Raw genomic sequence first — 16937 nt, forward strand, 5'->3', positions numbered from 1 at the left:
GGGCTGAAGGCACCAAGCCGTCCCTCTAGCAGGGTTCTTGCTAAAACTGGCCTATGCAGAAGCTGCCGGACTGAAGCTTTAGTCCAGGCCTTGACAGCTCAGATGACAAGCCGCAGGAGAGCTAGGGCAGAGAGAGTCATTGTCACTTGCTGGGAGAGAAAGCTCATGTGTCACAGCGGACGGAGGGGAGGCCGGCGCTGATTCAGCACTGACCTTGAGGATGGTGTCATCTGTAACCGCGGTAGGTCACCCCCGTGTGTTTATGCTGATACACACTCCACACGTCTGAGGGCCACGTCCGGGAAGAAACGATGTGTAAACCAAGAGCATGAGATCAAGCTGACATGGAATGAGGACCAAAAATCAAGTTCGATGCTAAAAGCCAGTTACAAAACTGTGTATTTAGTGTAATTCCGTATTTGAGAAAAATCAATAATAACAATAAATATTCGTTTATGTACGGGGAAGGAAAAAGCATTGGCATGTGAACAGAATTGTAAAAAGTAGTTTTCCTTGGGGAATGAAATTAGAGTGAAGATTCGAGTTTCATGTTATGTGTTTTAGTCATGTTGAAGGGTTTTTTAATACCAAACGTTGCCTTAGGAATTCGGGGAAAATATTTTTAAAGTGGGGGAGGGGCAAGAGAGGCAGCGGGGCCCTCATCCCTCCTTCGCATTGTCTAGGAAAGAGCACCACCAAAGAAGCCACGTCAGCTACCTTCCCAGCCGCAAAGGCAGTACCCGAAACTCGTCAGCAGCTCCCTCCTTCCCCATGCAGGGCACAGGGCTCGCCAGCTCTCGGTCTGGGACTCAGGCAATAGCTATGTGCCTCTTCAGTGCGAAATACGGAGGAAGACTTTGTACGGGAGCAAAGATGTAAGAAAGTGTATCAGAAGGGTATTCATAGCAAGTACCTGATGCACCAAGAAAGCAAATCCTTGGTGAAATGAACACAAGTCCAACATACTGTGAAAGTGAATGTGTGCCCGTGGATTCCATAGAAACCAAAAGCAAGGTATACGAGCCATGCCTTCCAGCATTGGCTTTATCTATAACCCTGGATTTGACACTGGGCTGTACCCCGTATTAGCTGTGTGATGTTGGGGAAGCACCTTAACTTCTCTGACCTTTGATTTGTTTCTTCATCAGTAGAATGTGGAAAATAATAGTATCCACCTCCTAAGACTGTCCTGTGAATTAATGCCATAATGCCTCCGCTCAGGGCTTCACGTATAATTCAGTAAGTTTCTGCCATTAAAAAAACTGTAACAAAAGAAGGCAAATATGTATAAAGGCAAAATTGAGACAAAAGTAAAACCACCACAGACACCTGTTTATATGCTAAAACACAGAAGCATCAAATAAACGTTTATTGGCATCATCTTACCAACACACAGTATATCATATGTGAGCATTACAGCAATATATAATACGGTCTATAAGCAAATACCGAGCAAGATTGTTGTGGCATAGTATAAGACATCATTAAAATGGAAAAATTCTGCCCAGTTAAAGGAATTTAGCAGTATTTTGTGAATGATTTCTCTCCTGTCTCCAGCTCTCTGTATTTAACTGTCAAAGATCATTTGTTTCTAAATGTCCAGGCCAAGCTTTAAATGTATTTTAACTTTTTCCCATTTTTATCAACCTACTCTTCATGTATTCTCTTCTGATGGAATTCTGGTTCACTAATGAGCACTGGAGCTCGCGACCGCACAAGTGGAAGGAGAAAGATTCAGAACTTTGAAGCCAGATGTATCCACCTTGTATCCACTTCGTGACCTTGAGCACATTATGTAATTCCTTTGTGCTTTGGGGTACTTGTCTGTTCAGTGAGACTACAATAATGTCTTCATCTCAGAGTTTTTAGGATTAAATAACTGTATTTCCCACGCCTGGCACTCAGTATGTCCTTAAAGGTTGTTCGTTTCCCTGCTTTTCCAAAACGAATCTTAGAGATCATCAGTCTTCTCATTTTACAAATGAGAAAGCTCAAATCACAGGAGTTAAAAAAAAAGAAAAAACCCACACGCCAAAAGTCCCGTTTCTACTATACTCTTTCCACGGCTGTCCTTTCTCCTAGAAGCTTAACTTCAATAGAGAAGAGAAAACTCAGTGGAATCAAAAAGTATTCTTTTCCTCTTTTTAATATAGGTAAGTCACCAAGAGATTTTTAAAGTAGGAGTACGTTTTATGAAAGGTAATAAGTAGTCAAGCACTGCCTTAAATCCACAGAGACATTAAAAACAGAAGTTCTGTGCTTCCAAGATTTCCATAGCAGAGCATAAATATTCTGTATGCTTTGGCACCAAAACTCCCAGAACTGAGTATTTATCTGCACATTTCAACTCAGGCCTCCCGAAATGCTTGCCCATGGAATTGGCAAAGGAGCGGGCGTTCAGAATTTAGAGCAGTCAAGTTTGCTCAGCACACAGCTGTATTTGAAGCGCGGCTCTCTGCCATTAGTCCACAGAACTTGCAGAAAACACAAGCAATTCAAATGTCAATGTTGTGATCTTACCCTGCTGTCATATCTTTGTCGTCTTTTTCCATACCTGAAGAGATCACCCGTGAATAACCCAAAAGAACCCGTTATCCTGTACGTAATGGAAAAAAGCAAAAATTCCACAACCTGTAATTTAGATCTTGGACTCTTTATTTGAGAAAGAATGGCAAGCTTTCTTCAGCAGGAAGGAGATACTCAATACTACCATTTAAAAAGAGCCAGCCAAAAGAGTCTGTGATTTCTTTAAAAATTGTTCTTAAAGTGACATTTTACCATAGTAAAACTGGTTACATTTTATTTGGTTACTTAAAAAGTATATGCATACTTGTTTGTCTCTCTCGCTTGTCTCACATGCCTCCTGTCTCAGGTATACATTCTTACTCCGTCCAGAAAGAGCAGGACACGTTAAATGTCGCTACGGATACATGGATACATGGAAACTCAGCCACTGGAAATGGGCCGTATTTGTGACTATACCAGTTGCTCTTAGCAAATGGCTCATATAGCAAACTAGATCTGCTGCTATAACCGTTACATGGTTAAGCCACAAGCTAGTGACTTTGCCATACGGATCCACGGATGAGCATGAGACGGGTCAAACGCGGAGGCCTAGGGGATATCTCGGTGGCTCTTGAGGGTAACAAGCTGCTTCTAAAAACTGCTCTTGTTCTGACTTTGTGGAACATTTCCCGCCTGAATGGTAAAAGCAACTATCACATTAATCCTATTTAATAGGTCTGAGTTCATTTTATAGGAAGGGATGAGACTGAACAGTCTAACCTCTAACCCTACTGTGTATTAATGTACTTGGTTCTGTTTGTTATAAACAGTTTTTCTCAGGATCAAAACCCTGTCAGAGTTATAATTAAGGATGGACATTTGGGGTTTTGTCAAGTGTATCTTAAAACAACTGCATACGGGGGCACCTGGGTGGCTCAGTCGGTTAAGCGTCTGATTCTTGGTTTTGACTCAGGTCATGATCTCAGGGTTGTGGGATCAAGCCCCACATTGGGCTCTGAGCTCAGCACAGTCTGCTGGAGGATTGTCTCTCTCCTTCTGCCCCTTCCCCTGCTAGCAGTCGCTCTCTCTAAATAAATAAAATCTTTTCAAAATTCATTTAAAAAACCCCGTGTATATTATTCTGTGCTGCCTTATTTACACAAGTTAGAAGGATTATACCAAGAGCTAACTATAGATAAGAAATAGATTTGCTTATTTCCAAATTACGGCAACATTAATCTCGGCAGGTATTTATACAAGAAGAGAGAGAACCAAAACATTTTGAAATTGCTACTTAAAACTCAGTTTCTGACAACAATGTTGGACTCAGAAGTAAAGCAACACATTCATTACATCTCTTATTATAAGATGATTATTTTTTTCCAGACTCTTCTGTCTGATTCTCATCACCCACAGTGAGAACTGATACGCTCCAATTTCTCTGTATTACACCTTTGTCTTAATTCAAATATTATTTAAAATTCTGAAGTCTTGGGATACATCCACATCCTGGGAGGGTGCTTGATGTGTCCACGGCTCGACGTCTCTAAACTTTACATTTCTGACAATTTTCAAGAAAACCTTACACTTACCTGAAAGTGCTCCCCTGTAGCCTAATGGGACGATGAATTACATTCATCCTTATTTCTATTTTTTTAATGAGTGTTGTATGAGGACTCAAAGTTCCTCCTCGCACTACTTTCCTCCCCCTCTAACACTCCTGGGGTAGCTGATGCCATCATATCTTCAGTAGTATCACAAGAATAATGACAAGGCGGCAATGTAACTATGCCGAGGGCCATGCACTCTTCCAGCTTGGTACCTATTACTTGTCTGTGCTGGCAGTAAATAGCCTTCTATTTATTTTACACTTTGAAAACATTAAAAAAGATCTTTGAAAGAGGTATAAGGGTGGCTATGAAAAGCCATTCTCAGTACCTTTCTCTCTAAATTTTGATTACTAACTTTGTTTCTCAAAGATTGAGAAGGAGGAATGTGAATAAACAGAACGGAAAATCTTATCCAAATAACATGATCAACGCTTCCTAGGAAATGAGAGTGTCAATCAGCGGGTACAATTTTAATAGAGTGAGTGGTGATCCAGGTCAAATTTTCCAGTGTAATTTTGCACATAAAACAGAATCCCAAATCTTTATAAAGTTAAGCTACAGTAGGTCTCTCACTGCCCTTGTCCTCTCAGACCCCTTACAGAAGGAAATTAGATAAAAACCTACTTTTCTCCATGCTCTATTTCATCTCCCTGCCCTCCTCTCTCCCAATCTCCACCTTCAAAGCGGCAACAAAGGCCCAAAGCCCAAACCACTGTATGTTTTTCTGGCTAAAATTCTCTGGGAAAAACCCAGTGAGGAGTGTGCCCTGATGCCTCACAGCACGTGTGGACAGCTGAAGTCGGGCCTGGTCTCTTCTCTTGGTGCTGCTGAGACAACCCGATGTCAAGTTCCCAGATGATTTTTTCTCTATCACACCCTATCAAAGTGGAGAAAGAAGTGGTTGGAGATGCTCCAAATGACCTTGTTTTTCAAGTTAGATGCTAACTTGTTTTGTTTTGCTTTGAAGCCAGCCACGAAGTAGAGACAAAGCAGCCAACTCTGGAGGAGTAAAGAAACGCTTAGCATGAAGACCTAGGGCGAATGTTAAATCGGGAGTATAGGAATCTGGGTTCTAGCCTTGTTGGGCCTCAATTTCTTCATCTGTAAAATGACGTAGTTGAAATAGATGATCTCTAAGAGGGTTTGGTAAAGTACTGGAAGAGATCCTGATTGGTTTTGGGTCCATTAGACCCTGGAACTGTATACAAAACTTAGTGTGTGTGTCTGCGTGTTTTCATTGAATGCATCTGGACCTCCCAATCTGTTAAGAATCATTAAGCTGATTTCAAACTGTAAAGTTCATCTAAGTGATTTTTTTTATTGAAGTCATTTCATTTGGCTTTTCAAGATACCAAAAGCATAATTTTTTCAAAGGTACTCTGAGTAACGAAAATAAGAAATGGATATATCCTTTCCAGCACATACCCTTTAATCCATGCACATTTAGAAAATTAATGTAGACATTGATTGTAAAGTAATTTAACCAAGACATTCATCTGGTATAATTTTTTATAGATTCTGAATAGTTTTAGATTTAAAAAATACAGGGCTTATCATTACAATTGATTAATGATCTTATAGCCCCAAGTCTGTGTGTGAATGAAAACCTAAAATACTTCGTGTCTTTGAAAATAACTAAACATATTTTTTTCTTACAAGTTTGAAGTTGTCAGTTATAGGTTACACACACATTCTTAAGAAAATCCGAAATGGCCTTTAAGAATAAGTTGCTTTGCAATAATAAATAAGACAAAAAATCTATTTCCTTTTGGAAAATGATCCGTAAGTGACTCTCCCCCCGCCCACGAATTAGTGATTCATACTCTGATAAGTATTTTAGAATCTGGGTAGTTCCACTACTTATCTGTTTGGACTATGAGAACTTTATTTTTATTTCTCTAGTCTTCAATTTCTTTTGTACCTGAAAAATAAAGATGGTGACCTTGAACTACATGTCCTTAAAGATTCTTCCCTCCTCAATGATACTGTGGCTATCCTTGGGATTCCAAATGCCCTGTTCTCAAAACAGCTATCCTAGGATTTTAATGAAGACAAGGTGGTGCTTTCATAGTAGAGACTTTCTAGCTCTTTGTTAATGAAGAAAAGTTTCTCTTTGTTGTCTCCAGTTCACGTGAGTGCTCCTAAAAATCTAACACATTAGTAAATGAGATTTTTATTTTTAATAGGTTTTTCCCTTTCTTTATGAGTGATAGAAGTTTCACAATGTGCATTTAATTTTCCTGTAAGTTCTAAAAGGCAAATTTCACTGGGGCCATGAAAGAATTCTCAAATTTATCCAGACTATGTAGAAACCACCATCGCAGCTGGCTGAAAGGTAAAAGCTTGGTTAAATTGACTTGGCCGGCTTCCCAGGGGTTTGCAGGCATTAAGCAATATCTGAGAGTAAGTCCATTGCCTTCGGAAGCTGCAATAACTCTTTGATCCACTGTCGTTCCATTTAGCGCACTGCTCTATAATAACGTATTTGTGAGTAATAAGAGAAAGTCGATTCTCCTTCCAAATGCACCACGTTTATAGCTTAGGCTGTAACATCTCTGGGATGTTGTCAATTTTAAAGTTCTCCTTCCAGGTTGACTGGCCACATGGCCACTGGGCACATGTCCTTTCTTTTTCTTTTTAAAAATCTTTCAGGTACCATTACCGTTTTATATAGATGTGATCAATTTTCTTTTGCTATCATAACCCAGAGAAGTTGGACAATGGATTTTTAGGAGAGATATTTTATCCTCAGGTGATCAGGGGACCTTTCATAATGACCTCTGCGTATACTGCCTCAGCCATAGCATAATGCTCCGCTCCATAGGAACGCTACTGACGCATGCCCACCATATGAAGGGTGGTACCAGCAAGTAGGGGACAGTGTAGAGGTCAGGAGATTGCATCTGTCCCCACTTGTAGCTATAGGAATGCTTTATAATTTCAGAATCAGAGAATTCTACAAAAGACAATGTCTTATACAAAGTATCTTCTAATGTCATCTTATCCAAATCCGTCACCGCCTAATTTATAAATGGGCAAGGGGGACAGTGGGAGTTAACAGATTTGCCTAAAGTTATATAGCTTAGGTGATTGCAAATTCTACACTCTTCTGACTCCTGATCTAATGTTCTCATGACAACTCACGTATAGAACTGTGGAGAATGAAATTATCTAAAGGTGCTCTTTGTGCAGTCTTTGTTAAATGGTTTCTGTTATTATTGGCCTAACTTTTATCTTAACGCCTAAATTACTTTGTAAAAAGTCGTGAAAAATCAAAGTATCGGACTGTTAATGTTATCAAAACAGTAGCTTCTGTCATCTCCTCATTACCAAATAAAGTCCAAACTGGTGGTTGCTAGATTGCTTCAGATAGACATTGAAGTCGTTATCTTGCTAATACTCAAGCAGATGGAAAATACTTGGGATATCCCAATCTTGTACTTAAAATTGATGCTTATTTTTAAAATAAATGTAATATATTTTAGGATGTTAAGAACGACCTGTTGAATCCTTATCGAGCTACAGTGTTTGGCTTAATCTATTCTTTTAAAATAAGTCTGTTGGAAGTCCCTCAACTCTCATGACACCTGGCTCCAGTTCACCTTCCAAAAGCAAACTGTAGGAACTATCTCTAATGCCATAGTAACTTGAGAGAGCTGCAGTGTGCTATCTTAACTATTACAAGAAGGGTCATTTCTGGGGCCAAATTATATAAGGGTGCAGTTTTGTGAACAGAATAGAAATTGAATACACCGTGGTAGCTGCTTGGGAAAATGAACAGTATATAATCTAATATCTTTAATTTTATGTACATGAATATAATGTATGTCAACTTTGTACATGAGATACATACAGTATTTAAACATTTTACTCAACAGATAAGAATTTACAATAGCAACAGAACTGACTAGAGGGCCGTCCACTTAATTATATACTTAGATTAGATCTGTACTTTAACAGGGAAAGAATTTAATAGTTTACAATCATAGAAACACTGACATTTAAAACAAGACTTTATAAAATAATTTATATATATCCTAGCATCTATAGAGAGGAATGATCTGCATTTGTGGATGTGTGCAATGCATGGCATATTTTAAATTTTCAGGTAATAAAATAATTTAGAAGCAGTTCATGCAGTGGTCAAAGCAAGGGATGGCAGTTCCTTCCAGATGCCCTCTCTCTTTGACACGGGCAGCAGACGCACACCAGGTACCACTGAGGCACACTAGAACAAGTCTCCTCAACAGTGACTCACATAAACACCAATATACACAAGCTGATATCCTCCCCTCCACAGTCCAAGGACCGGTCACCACTCCCGTCAGCCGTGGGAGTAGTCAGTTCATACTGAAAGTGATTCCACGTCTCTCCGGCGGGTCTATGTAATCAGCATCTCTCCATACGAGGTAACTAACAGAACTTCCTGGTTTTCACGACTTTACTCTGATACTTCACCGAGTGCCCCCCATGTCCTATGACATACACATCCAGCAGGTAAGACTTTCCGGGCAGAAGTCCCTTAATTGTTTCCGTGGTCACTGCTTTCTGTAGGTTTTGACTGTGGAAATATTTACAGAGGACTTTTTCCGACTTCTTCCTTGTATCTGGTCCTAGGCATTGGTTCTGCTCTCTTTTCTTCTGGTCTTCATTGTAGCTGTCGTCCACTTCCTTTTTGTAGATGCAGAACTTGTTCCTCTCCTGAGTGCCTAGCCAAGCCACGGTGGCCGAAGAACAGGTGCGGAGCTTGTCGAAGGCTTTGATTCTTGTGTCTTCAGGAAGAGCGGGAAACGGCTGCTTGCTAGGCCTCGTGGTAGCCAATATTTTCAACATCGATGCTCCTTTCTTGTGTCCTTTCAGTCGGATGAGATACTTCGCTTTGGGCTTTCCTCGAAGCTGAAACTGCCGAATGCCTTCCACATTCTGAGACAGGAGAAGTTTCCCGTCCCTTCGCACTTGGATTTGAATAGCATCCAGACAAGAGTGAATAAAGAAAGTGACTTTTTGGTGAGAAGAGACTGGCGCAAACCGTAAAAACTTGGCTCCCTTCCGTTTGACGAATACATCCGTGACTTTCCCGTCTTTTAGCTCCACTGTCTTCTGTTTCGCTTCCTCCTTGGTCCTGGCGAAGGTGCCCACGTACGCCGTACTCATGTTGCTGTTGCTGTTGGCCACGAAGACGTCGAAGTAGTACTGCGTGTCGGGCTTCAGGTCCGAGACGGTGAAGATGTTCTTGTTTCCGATGCAGATTTTCTGAATGTCGACCTTGGGCCTCGAGTAGACATGCCGCCCCAGTTTCGGAGAAGGCTTTGCTAGGAAGCTGCGGTCTTTACCCGAATTCTCTGAAGGAAACCCGAAATGGGCAAAGTCAAAGGGGCTGAAGTCCAGACCGGGTTTGGGAGCCATCATAAAAGCGTCGTCTGCGCTCAGCTTGGCTTCTACTGCACAGAGACTTTTGAAATTGTGCTCTTTGTTGATGACCACACAGTACTGAATGGGTTGTCTCAGCAAGGAGGCCGTGGGGCTCGGTTTCCAGGCCAAAGTGACCGTGGTGCGGCCCAGGGAGGTGACATCTACTCTGGGGTCATAAGGTAATTCGGGGTAGGGCTGATCAGACTCCGGCGTTGTGGTGGCATAGACTTTGAAATGGGTGTCTTTCTCCGTTGAAAGAAGCTCCAACTGATATAAACCAGATGGGGAACTAGAAGATATAAAGTACTCCACATCGTTGCCTTTGTAGGAGAATAATTCCGTGCCTTCCTCATTAGTGATCTGCTGCCTCTGCTGCTCCAGGGGCTCTGGGTCACCTAGAAGACACGAGAGAAGCACAAGCTACATGTCAGGGTATGTGCTGTGCCTCGCCCACCTTAAATTCTATTTTTAAGACTATCTTCTTTCTCTGGTATAAAAATAATAATATGGGGCCCCTGGGTGGCTCAGTCGGTTAAATATCCGACTCTTGAGTTCTGCGCAGGTCATGATCTCAGGGTTGTGGGACTGAGCCCCAAGTCAGGATCCGTGCTCAGCGGAGAGTCGGCTTGGGATTCTCTCTTCCTCTCCCTCTGCCCCTCTCCCCACTTGTGCTTTGTGCTCTCTCTCTCTCAAATAAATAAATAAATCTTTAAAAAATTATAATGTTCCCAGTAGATAATTGGGAAATAGAGAAAAAAGAATAAGATAAAAAATCATCCATTAATTCATGATCCTGAGACAGTCCTTCATTAATATTTTGATTCATTTCCATTCAGTCCTTTACATAGTTTTATGTAAATTGATATTATTTTTTTGTCTTTCTCTATAACTTAGTAACATTTATTTTCATACACATATCTTCCCAGACAAACATCCATTTTGAATCCTGCCTTTCTCACTTAAAATTATTATTATATAATAAAATAATAATTTTTAAAAAAACAATGTTTTCATAAATATATAAATAATACTGTTGGTCAATTTTTGACAATTTAAGATAACGCTTATATGTGTGTGTGTGTGTGTGTGTGTGTGTGTGTGTGTGTGTGTATATATATATATATGTTTTTCTGAATTTAAATTAAAGCTTCAGGATAGACTCCAATTATTGGAAGTTTTAGGTCAAAGACTGTAAACCTTTTAGAGATTAATCCCTACTGTCAGTCTGTTTATCAAAAGGATTCAATCTGATTGCATTTTGATGGCCATCCATTTCACTACTTTTTCTCTTGTTACTAGTACTGGACAGTCTCTCATTAAAATATAGAATATAAAGCACCAGTAAAAGTACCTAATTTTCAGTGTAGAGAACACATGTCTAGGAATTATGGGAGGAATGTATTAAAATCAAACTAAATTTTTCTATCTTTTTATTGTTAATATCAGATATCATATCGATGCCAGATAAGTTTACAGACTTGGTGAAGGACTGGGTAGCCAGTGTGAGAATGTACATTGTTCAGCTTCAGCAAATTTAGTGAGGGATGTAGAATTTCATATCCCCAAACCATAAGATGAAAAATCTCAAGCAGTTATTTATTCTCTATCTGATGACGTACTTCCCGTATTTTCCTACTTACAGCTCTCTGTCATCTGGTCACTACAAGTAGCGCATCTTGCTAGCATCCTTTGTGTGACACCAGTCACCAAGCCTTCCCCTTTAAGCTATGAAGCCTTCACCCCTTAAAGGGAGAAGGTCACCCCGGGGCCTCCTATGGACTCTTCTCGTTCCCCATAACTTGGTATTTGCTTTCCACCATCTGCATCTTCTTTAAATGCTTAACATACCCTCCTACTGACTTTCTTGTCATCCTGGCCTTTCAATGGTGCTCAGTGCCTTTTTACTCCTCTTTTTGGTGTCACCCTTTACTCTCCAGAGATCCTGACTGCATACCAGAACCACCTTGGGGGAGCTTTTAATAGTCCCAATGTCCAGATCACACGCCAGGACAATTAAATAAGAACCTCTAAGGGTGGGATCCAGGCATCAGTAGTTTTTAAAGGCCCTAGTGCTGATTCCAATGTTTGGGGGAGATTGCAAACCACAGCTAGAGAGTCTAGTCCCAACCTTTCCATTTTCCTCACTCCTTCACGCTCTGCCTCTGTTTCCCTTAACTGGTTTTTTTTACCAAGATCACTGTCCTTTGGAGCCATCCCCCATTTCTCTCATCCCCATTGCGAAGTCTCCAGCTTCTTGCCCTATGCATCCACACTGCTCTTTCATAGCGAAAGAAGGCCGTCCACATCATAGGTCTTTGAGCTCTCCACCGAGAGGCCCGGGGCCAGAGTGGTCATGCTGCTTACCAGAGCCGTCCCCGCTCGCCTCCTCTGGCAGCTCTTGGAGACTCAGCTTCCACTCTAATGGTGCATCGCAGGGAGTCACCGTGACTGATAATGGAGTATTGTCTTCTTCAACCACAAAGAAATACCTGTGGGGAAGTGGACCAATTCAGACTGAGATCATTCATTCTAGGACTTACCACCAAGAGTCGCTGGAAAAATCACGGGTTTCGTTTTTATTCATTTAACAGACTTACTCTGTTACCCTTACGGAAAATATTATCTTTCTACCCGTGAAGCTCTCTTTCACTCTTCTGAAAATAATAATTCCATCTCCTCGAACTAGAATGAAAGCTCTAAGAGGGCAGGGTGTTCGGTTCATTGATGAGGACTTACAGACTAAAATAATTCTTTTTTGTTTTTTAAACATAGGTTCTTTTTTTTTTTTAAGATTTTATTTATTAATTTGACATAGAGAGACAGCCAGTGAGAGAGGGAACACAAGCAAGGGGAGTGGGAGAGGAAGAAGCAGACTCCTAGCGGAGGAGCCTGATGTGGGGCTCGATCCCAGAATGCTAGGATCATGCCCTGAGCGGAAGGCAGAGGCTTAACGACTGTGCCACCCAGGCGCCCCCAGACTAAAATAATTCTTAATAAATATTTGTTGAATGAATTGATGAGTAAGTTTAGACTTTAGCTTTTTGGGGAAAAGTCCTTAATTGTTTGCAGGGTCTAAATCTTCCTCACTGGTGGGACCCCTGCTTACCTTACTGGTCTCTCATCTTCTGTGCCCAAACCACATGGGGCTCCCCTGGTTTCCCAGAATCCACCCCACATTGGAACTTCTGGGATGTTGTTTCATAGGCCTGAAATGCACCCATTTGCCCTTCCTCATACTTAAGTGTCATTTCTGAATTCAGGGCTGCCTTTTCTGACTCCTAATTCTGGGTCAGGTTCTCAGATAGTCTCAGAGTATCCTGCATCTTTCCCCTGGGGCACTTATTGAAATTTGTGACTATATATTTGCGTTATTTGACTGTCGCTTTCTCTACAGAGGCCCACTTAGGGTTCATTTGCCATGTCATTGTATTCCAAGCCTTTAGCACTGATTTCTGCATATAGTAGGCACTTGATAAATATTTTTGAATGATCAATTATTAAATCAATTAATAGAACCCAAGAATCCTGGCACCAACCTTATTGTTCTAGCTCCAGGAGACTTAACACCTCAAGTCTGTTTCTATCTAAAGATACAGGATCTGAACGGCACTATCAGGACTTTCCCCCCGTCACCATTCGAATATGAATTGAAAGAAGGAAGGTGGGGGTAGGGCAGTGGGAGGACAAATAAAGACTCTATAAAAATAAAAACAACTTGCTCATAGAATAGTAAAGTTAGACGTCATCTAGACAAAATAACTAGATGACTGAAGTATTTACTGGGTGGGAAGGTATATGTATCATAAACACCTTTCAAGACAGGTGTCAGATGGCTTAATTTTCAATTCAGTCTACTTTTTGGAGAGCAGAATTTGGTTCCTTTGGCCAGCTGCATGGGATATATTAACAATACACACACAGCTGAACCCATCTATATTACAAAGACATAGGGACAACAAAATATTTTGTTTGGCATCATGTAAGTAAAAAAGTGTTCAAAACTTCTAGGTTTCGATTTTTATGTGGGTAGCAGAGCTAATTGCTGATGCAGAAATCAACGTGTCAGTTCATCTACTACCTTCTGTTCTCATTTCTAACAAGGAAGTAGCTTATTTCCCAAAGTAACTGCATCTTACTAACTTAAGTACAGGCCACAGGCAACCAATGACAAAACAATTCTTGCATTTCACAAGGTACTCATTGTACATATAAAACAGCAGCAAGTTCCTCTAACTCAACATTTTCATATGGAAGCACTTATGATTAGGGATAAAAGATAATCTGAATAAACTTAACAATTCGACACACATTTGTTGGCTACCACACACAGAGCACTTGGGGAAGAGAACAGCAATCGTTGATAATAGGGCGTGATCTGTGTGCTCCAGATACTTACTGGCTGGTGAGGCCGACCGAAATGTAATGAATAACTAAGAAAAGATGGCCCCAGATTATAATGCCAAAGCTGAGGGATAAACACTCCATAAGCCATTTAGTCTTTGGAATTTATGTGGTAAACATAATAATAAGTAATGAAAAAAGCTGTCCGCTGCTGCTAAATTTTATCTGGAATTTCATCGTTAGTCGTAATGTCAACAGTGTCTATGAGTGCCTCCTGCTGCATATTTCACTCCTAGAGATGATGTTTCTATTGTTGCTGTAACTCTCAACTCAGGGTGAGGTAACGTTTCATCCAAATGTAGATACCAAAGCCCCTGATCATTATTGGCGGGGTAAAAAAAACAAGAAAGAATAAACAAATATGTATCATTTTTCAAGGTCAAAATATTTAGAATCATTACGTGAGCCCAAATTGTTGATGGAGTAAAGGTAAATGAACCGTGATAGTTTTTACTACGTTTGGTTTAATATTCTCAGAACCTAATCATATTGTTCAAAGAAATATTATTATTTATTTACTTTTTTTAGTTTAAGTAAGCTCCACGCCCGGCATGGAGCCCAGTACAGGGCTCGAGCTCACGACCCTGAGATCAAAACCTGAGCTGATATCAAGAGTTGGGTGATTAACTGAGCCACACAGGAACCCCAGAAATATTATTCTTATAAAACAATGTGAACCCTTGAGGAATCATATCTATTCATTTAATTTCATATTATTTTAGCTATTTAAGCTCTTTTTCTTGAGATGCAATTGAAATATATTAACTTCAAAGGTACAAAATAACGATTTATGTATACACGGTGAAATGATCATCACAGTAAGTCTCCTTCCCCCGTAACCGTATCAAGTTACATAATATGCAAAATAATATTGACTGTGGTCACCATGCTGTACATTACATCCCCTCATTTTCTTTGGATGGATACCCAGAAGTGGAATTGCTAGATTATATGAGAGCTAAGTTTATACTCTTTTGAGGGACTATTACTGTCTTCCATAGTGGCTGTACCAATTTATATTTCCACCAACAGTGCATGAGGATTCCCGTTTCTCCACATTCTTGCTAATATTTGATATCTCTTGTATTTTTGATAATAGTCATTCCGACAGGTGTGAGGTGGCATCTCATTATGGTTTTGATTTGCATTTCCCTGATGATGAACGATGTTGAGCATCTTTTCATGTACCTTTGGCCATAGGTATGTCTTCTTTGGAGAAAGGTCTATTTGTATCCTCTGCCCATTTTTAAATCAGTTAGACGTGTTATTTTTAAGTTGTATGCATCCTTTATATATTTTGGATTTTAACCCCTTAGTAATATATGATTTGCAAATACCTTCTCCCATTCAGTAGGTTGCCTTTTTATTTTGTTAATGATTTTCTTCACTATGCAGAAGCTTTTTACTTTGATGTAGTCCCACTTGTTTATTTTTGCTTTTGTTGTCCTTGCCTTTGGAGCCAGATTAAACAAAACAAAACAAAAAACAGAGAAAAAAGAACCCAAAACACTGCTAAGAGCAATATCAAGGAGCTTACTGCCTATATTTAGTTTAGTGGTCCAGTTTCATTCTTGGGCATGTGGCTGTCCAGTTTTCCCAAGAACATTTTTAAACAAACTGTCCTTTTCCCATTGTATATTCTTGGCTCATTTGTCGTGAATTAATTGACCATGTATTCATGGTTTATTTCTGGGCTGTCTATTCTGCTCCATGGATCTATGTATCTGTTTTTATTCCCATACCATACAGTTTTGATTATTATACCTTTGTAGTACAGTTTGAAATCAGGAAACATACCTCCAGCTTTGTCCTTCTTTCTCAGGATGGCTTTGGTTTTTAGGTCTTTTGTGGTTCCATACAAATTTTAGAATTATTTGTTCTAGTTCTGTGAATAATGCCATTGGAGTTTTGATAGGGATTTCACTGAATCTATAGATAGCTTTGGGTAGTATGGACATTTTGACAAGTTTAATGCTTCTAATTCATGAACATGGAATATCTTTCCATTTATTTGTGTACTCTTCAGTTTCTTTAGTCAATGTCAGTTTTCAGTGTATAGTTCTTTTACCTCCTTGGTTAAATTTATTCTTAGGTAGTCTATTCTTTTTGATGCAATTGCAAACAGGATTGTTTTTATTAATTTCTCTTTCTGGTAGTTCATTATCAGTGTATAAAAATACAACAGATTTTTGTATATTGATTTTTGTATCCTGCAACTTTAATAAATTTGTTTATTAGTTACAACAATTTTTGGTGGAATTTTCAGGGTTTTCTATATATAAAATCATGTTGCCTGCAAACAGTGACAGTTTTACTTCTTCTTTTCCAGTTTGAACACCTTTTATATAATTTTCTTCCTAATTGCTTGGGCTAGGACTCCCAATACCATGTTAAATATCAGTGGCAAGCATGGGCACCCTTGTCTTGTCCTTGACATTAGAGGATAAGCTTTCTTCTTTTCACCATTGAGTGTGATCTTAGCTGTAGGCTTGTCATATATGGCCTTTATCACATGGGGGTACATTCCCTCTATATCCGCTTTATGGAGAGATTTTTTCATAGATAGATGTTGAATTTACCAAATGCTTTTTCTGTATCTATTGAGAGGATTATATGATTTTTATTCTTCATTTGGTTAATGTGGTATCACACTTATTGACTGGTGGATCTTGAATCACCTTTGCATCCCTGGAATAAATCCTACTTGATGGTGGTGTATGATCTTTTTAATGTATTATTTGAATTTGGTCTGCTAATATTTTGTTGAAGGGTTTTGCATCTATATTCATTAGGGATATTGGCCTGTAATTTTCTTTTTCTTTTCTTTTCTTTTCTTTTCTTTTCTTTTCTTTTCTTTTCTTTTCTTTCCTTTTCTTTTCTTTCTTTTTTCTTTACTTTCTTTTTTCTTTTCTTTTCTTTCTTTCTTTCTTTCTTTCTTTCTTTCTTTCTTTCTTTCTTTCCTTCCTTCCTTCCTTCCTTCCTTCCTTCCTTCTTTGTGGTGTCCTTATA

General features: G+C 39.6%; 1 protein-coding gene across 1 annotated transcript in view; it reads right to left on the bottom strand.

The window, feature by feature from the left end:
- Window positions 1-7904: 7904 nt before the first annotated feature.
- NDNF (neuron derived neurotrophic factor) overlaps window positions 7905-16937 on the bottom strand; it is a 40726-nt gene continuing 31693 nt past the window's right edge. The window contains exons 3-4 of the mRNA XM_008689478.2: window positions 11892-12016; window positions 7905-9922 (exon numbers count right to left, since the gene is read on the bottom strand). Coding sequence (XP_008687700.2) covers window positions 8529-9922; window positions 11892-12016 — 1519 coding nt within the window. The 3' untranslated portion in view covers window positions 7905-8528. The remainder of the gene's footprint in view (window positions 9923-11891; window positions 12017-16937) is intronic.

This window comes from Ursus maritimus, unplaced genomic scaffold (genome assembly GCF_017311325.1).
Source record: "Ursus maritimus isolate PB19 unplaced genomic scaffold, ASM1731132v1 scaffold_11, whole genome shotgun sequence".
In the NCBI taxonomy this organism is placed as follows: Eukaryota; Metazoa; Chordata; class Mammalia; order Carnivora; family Ursidae; genus Ursus; species Ursus maritimus.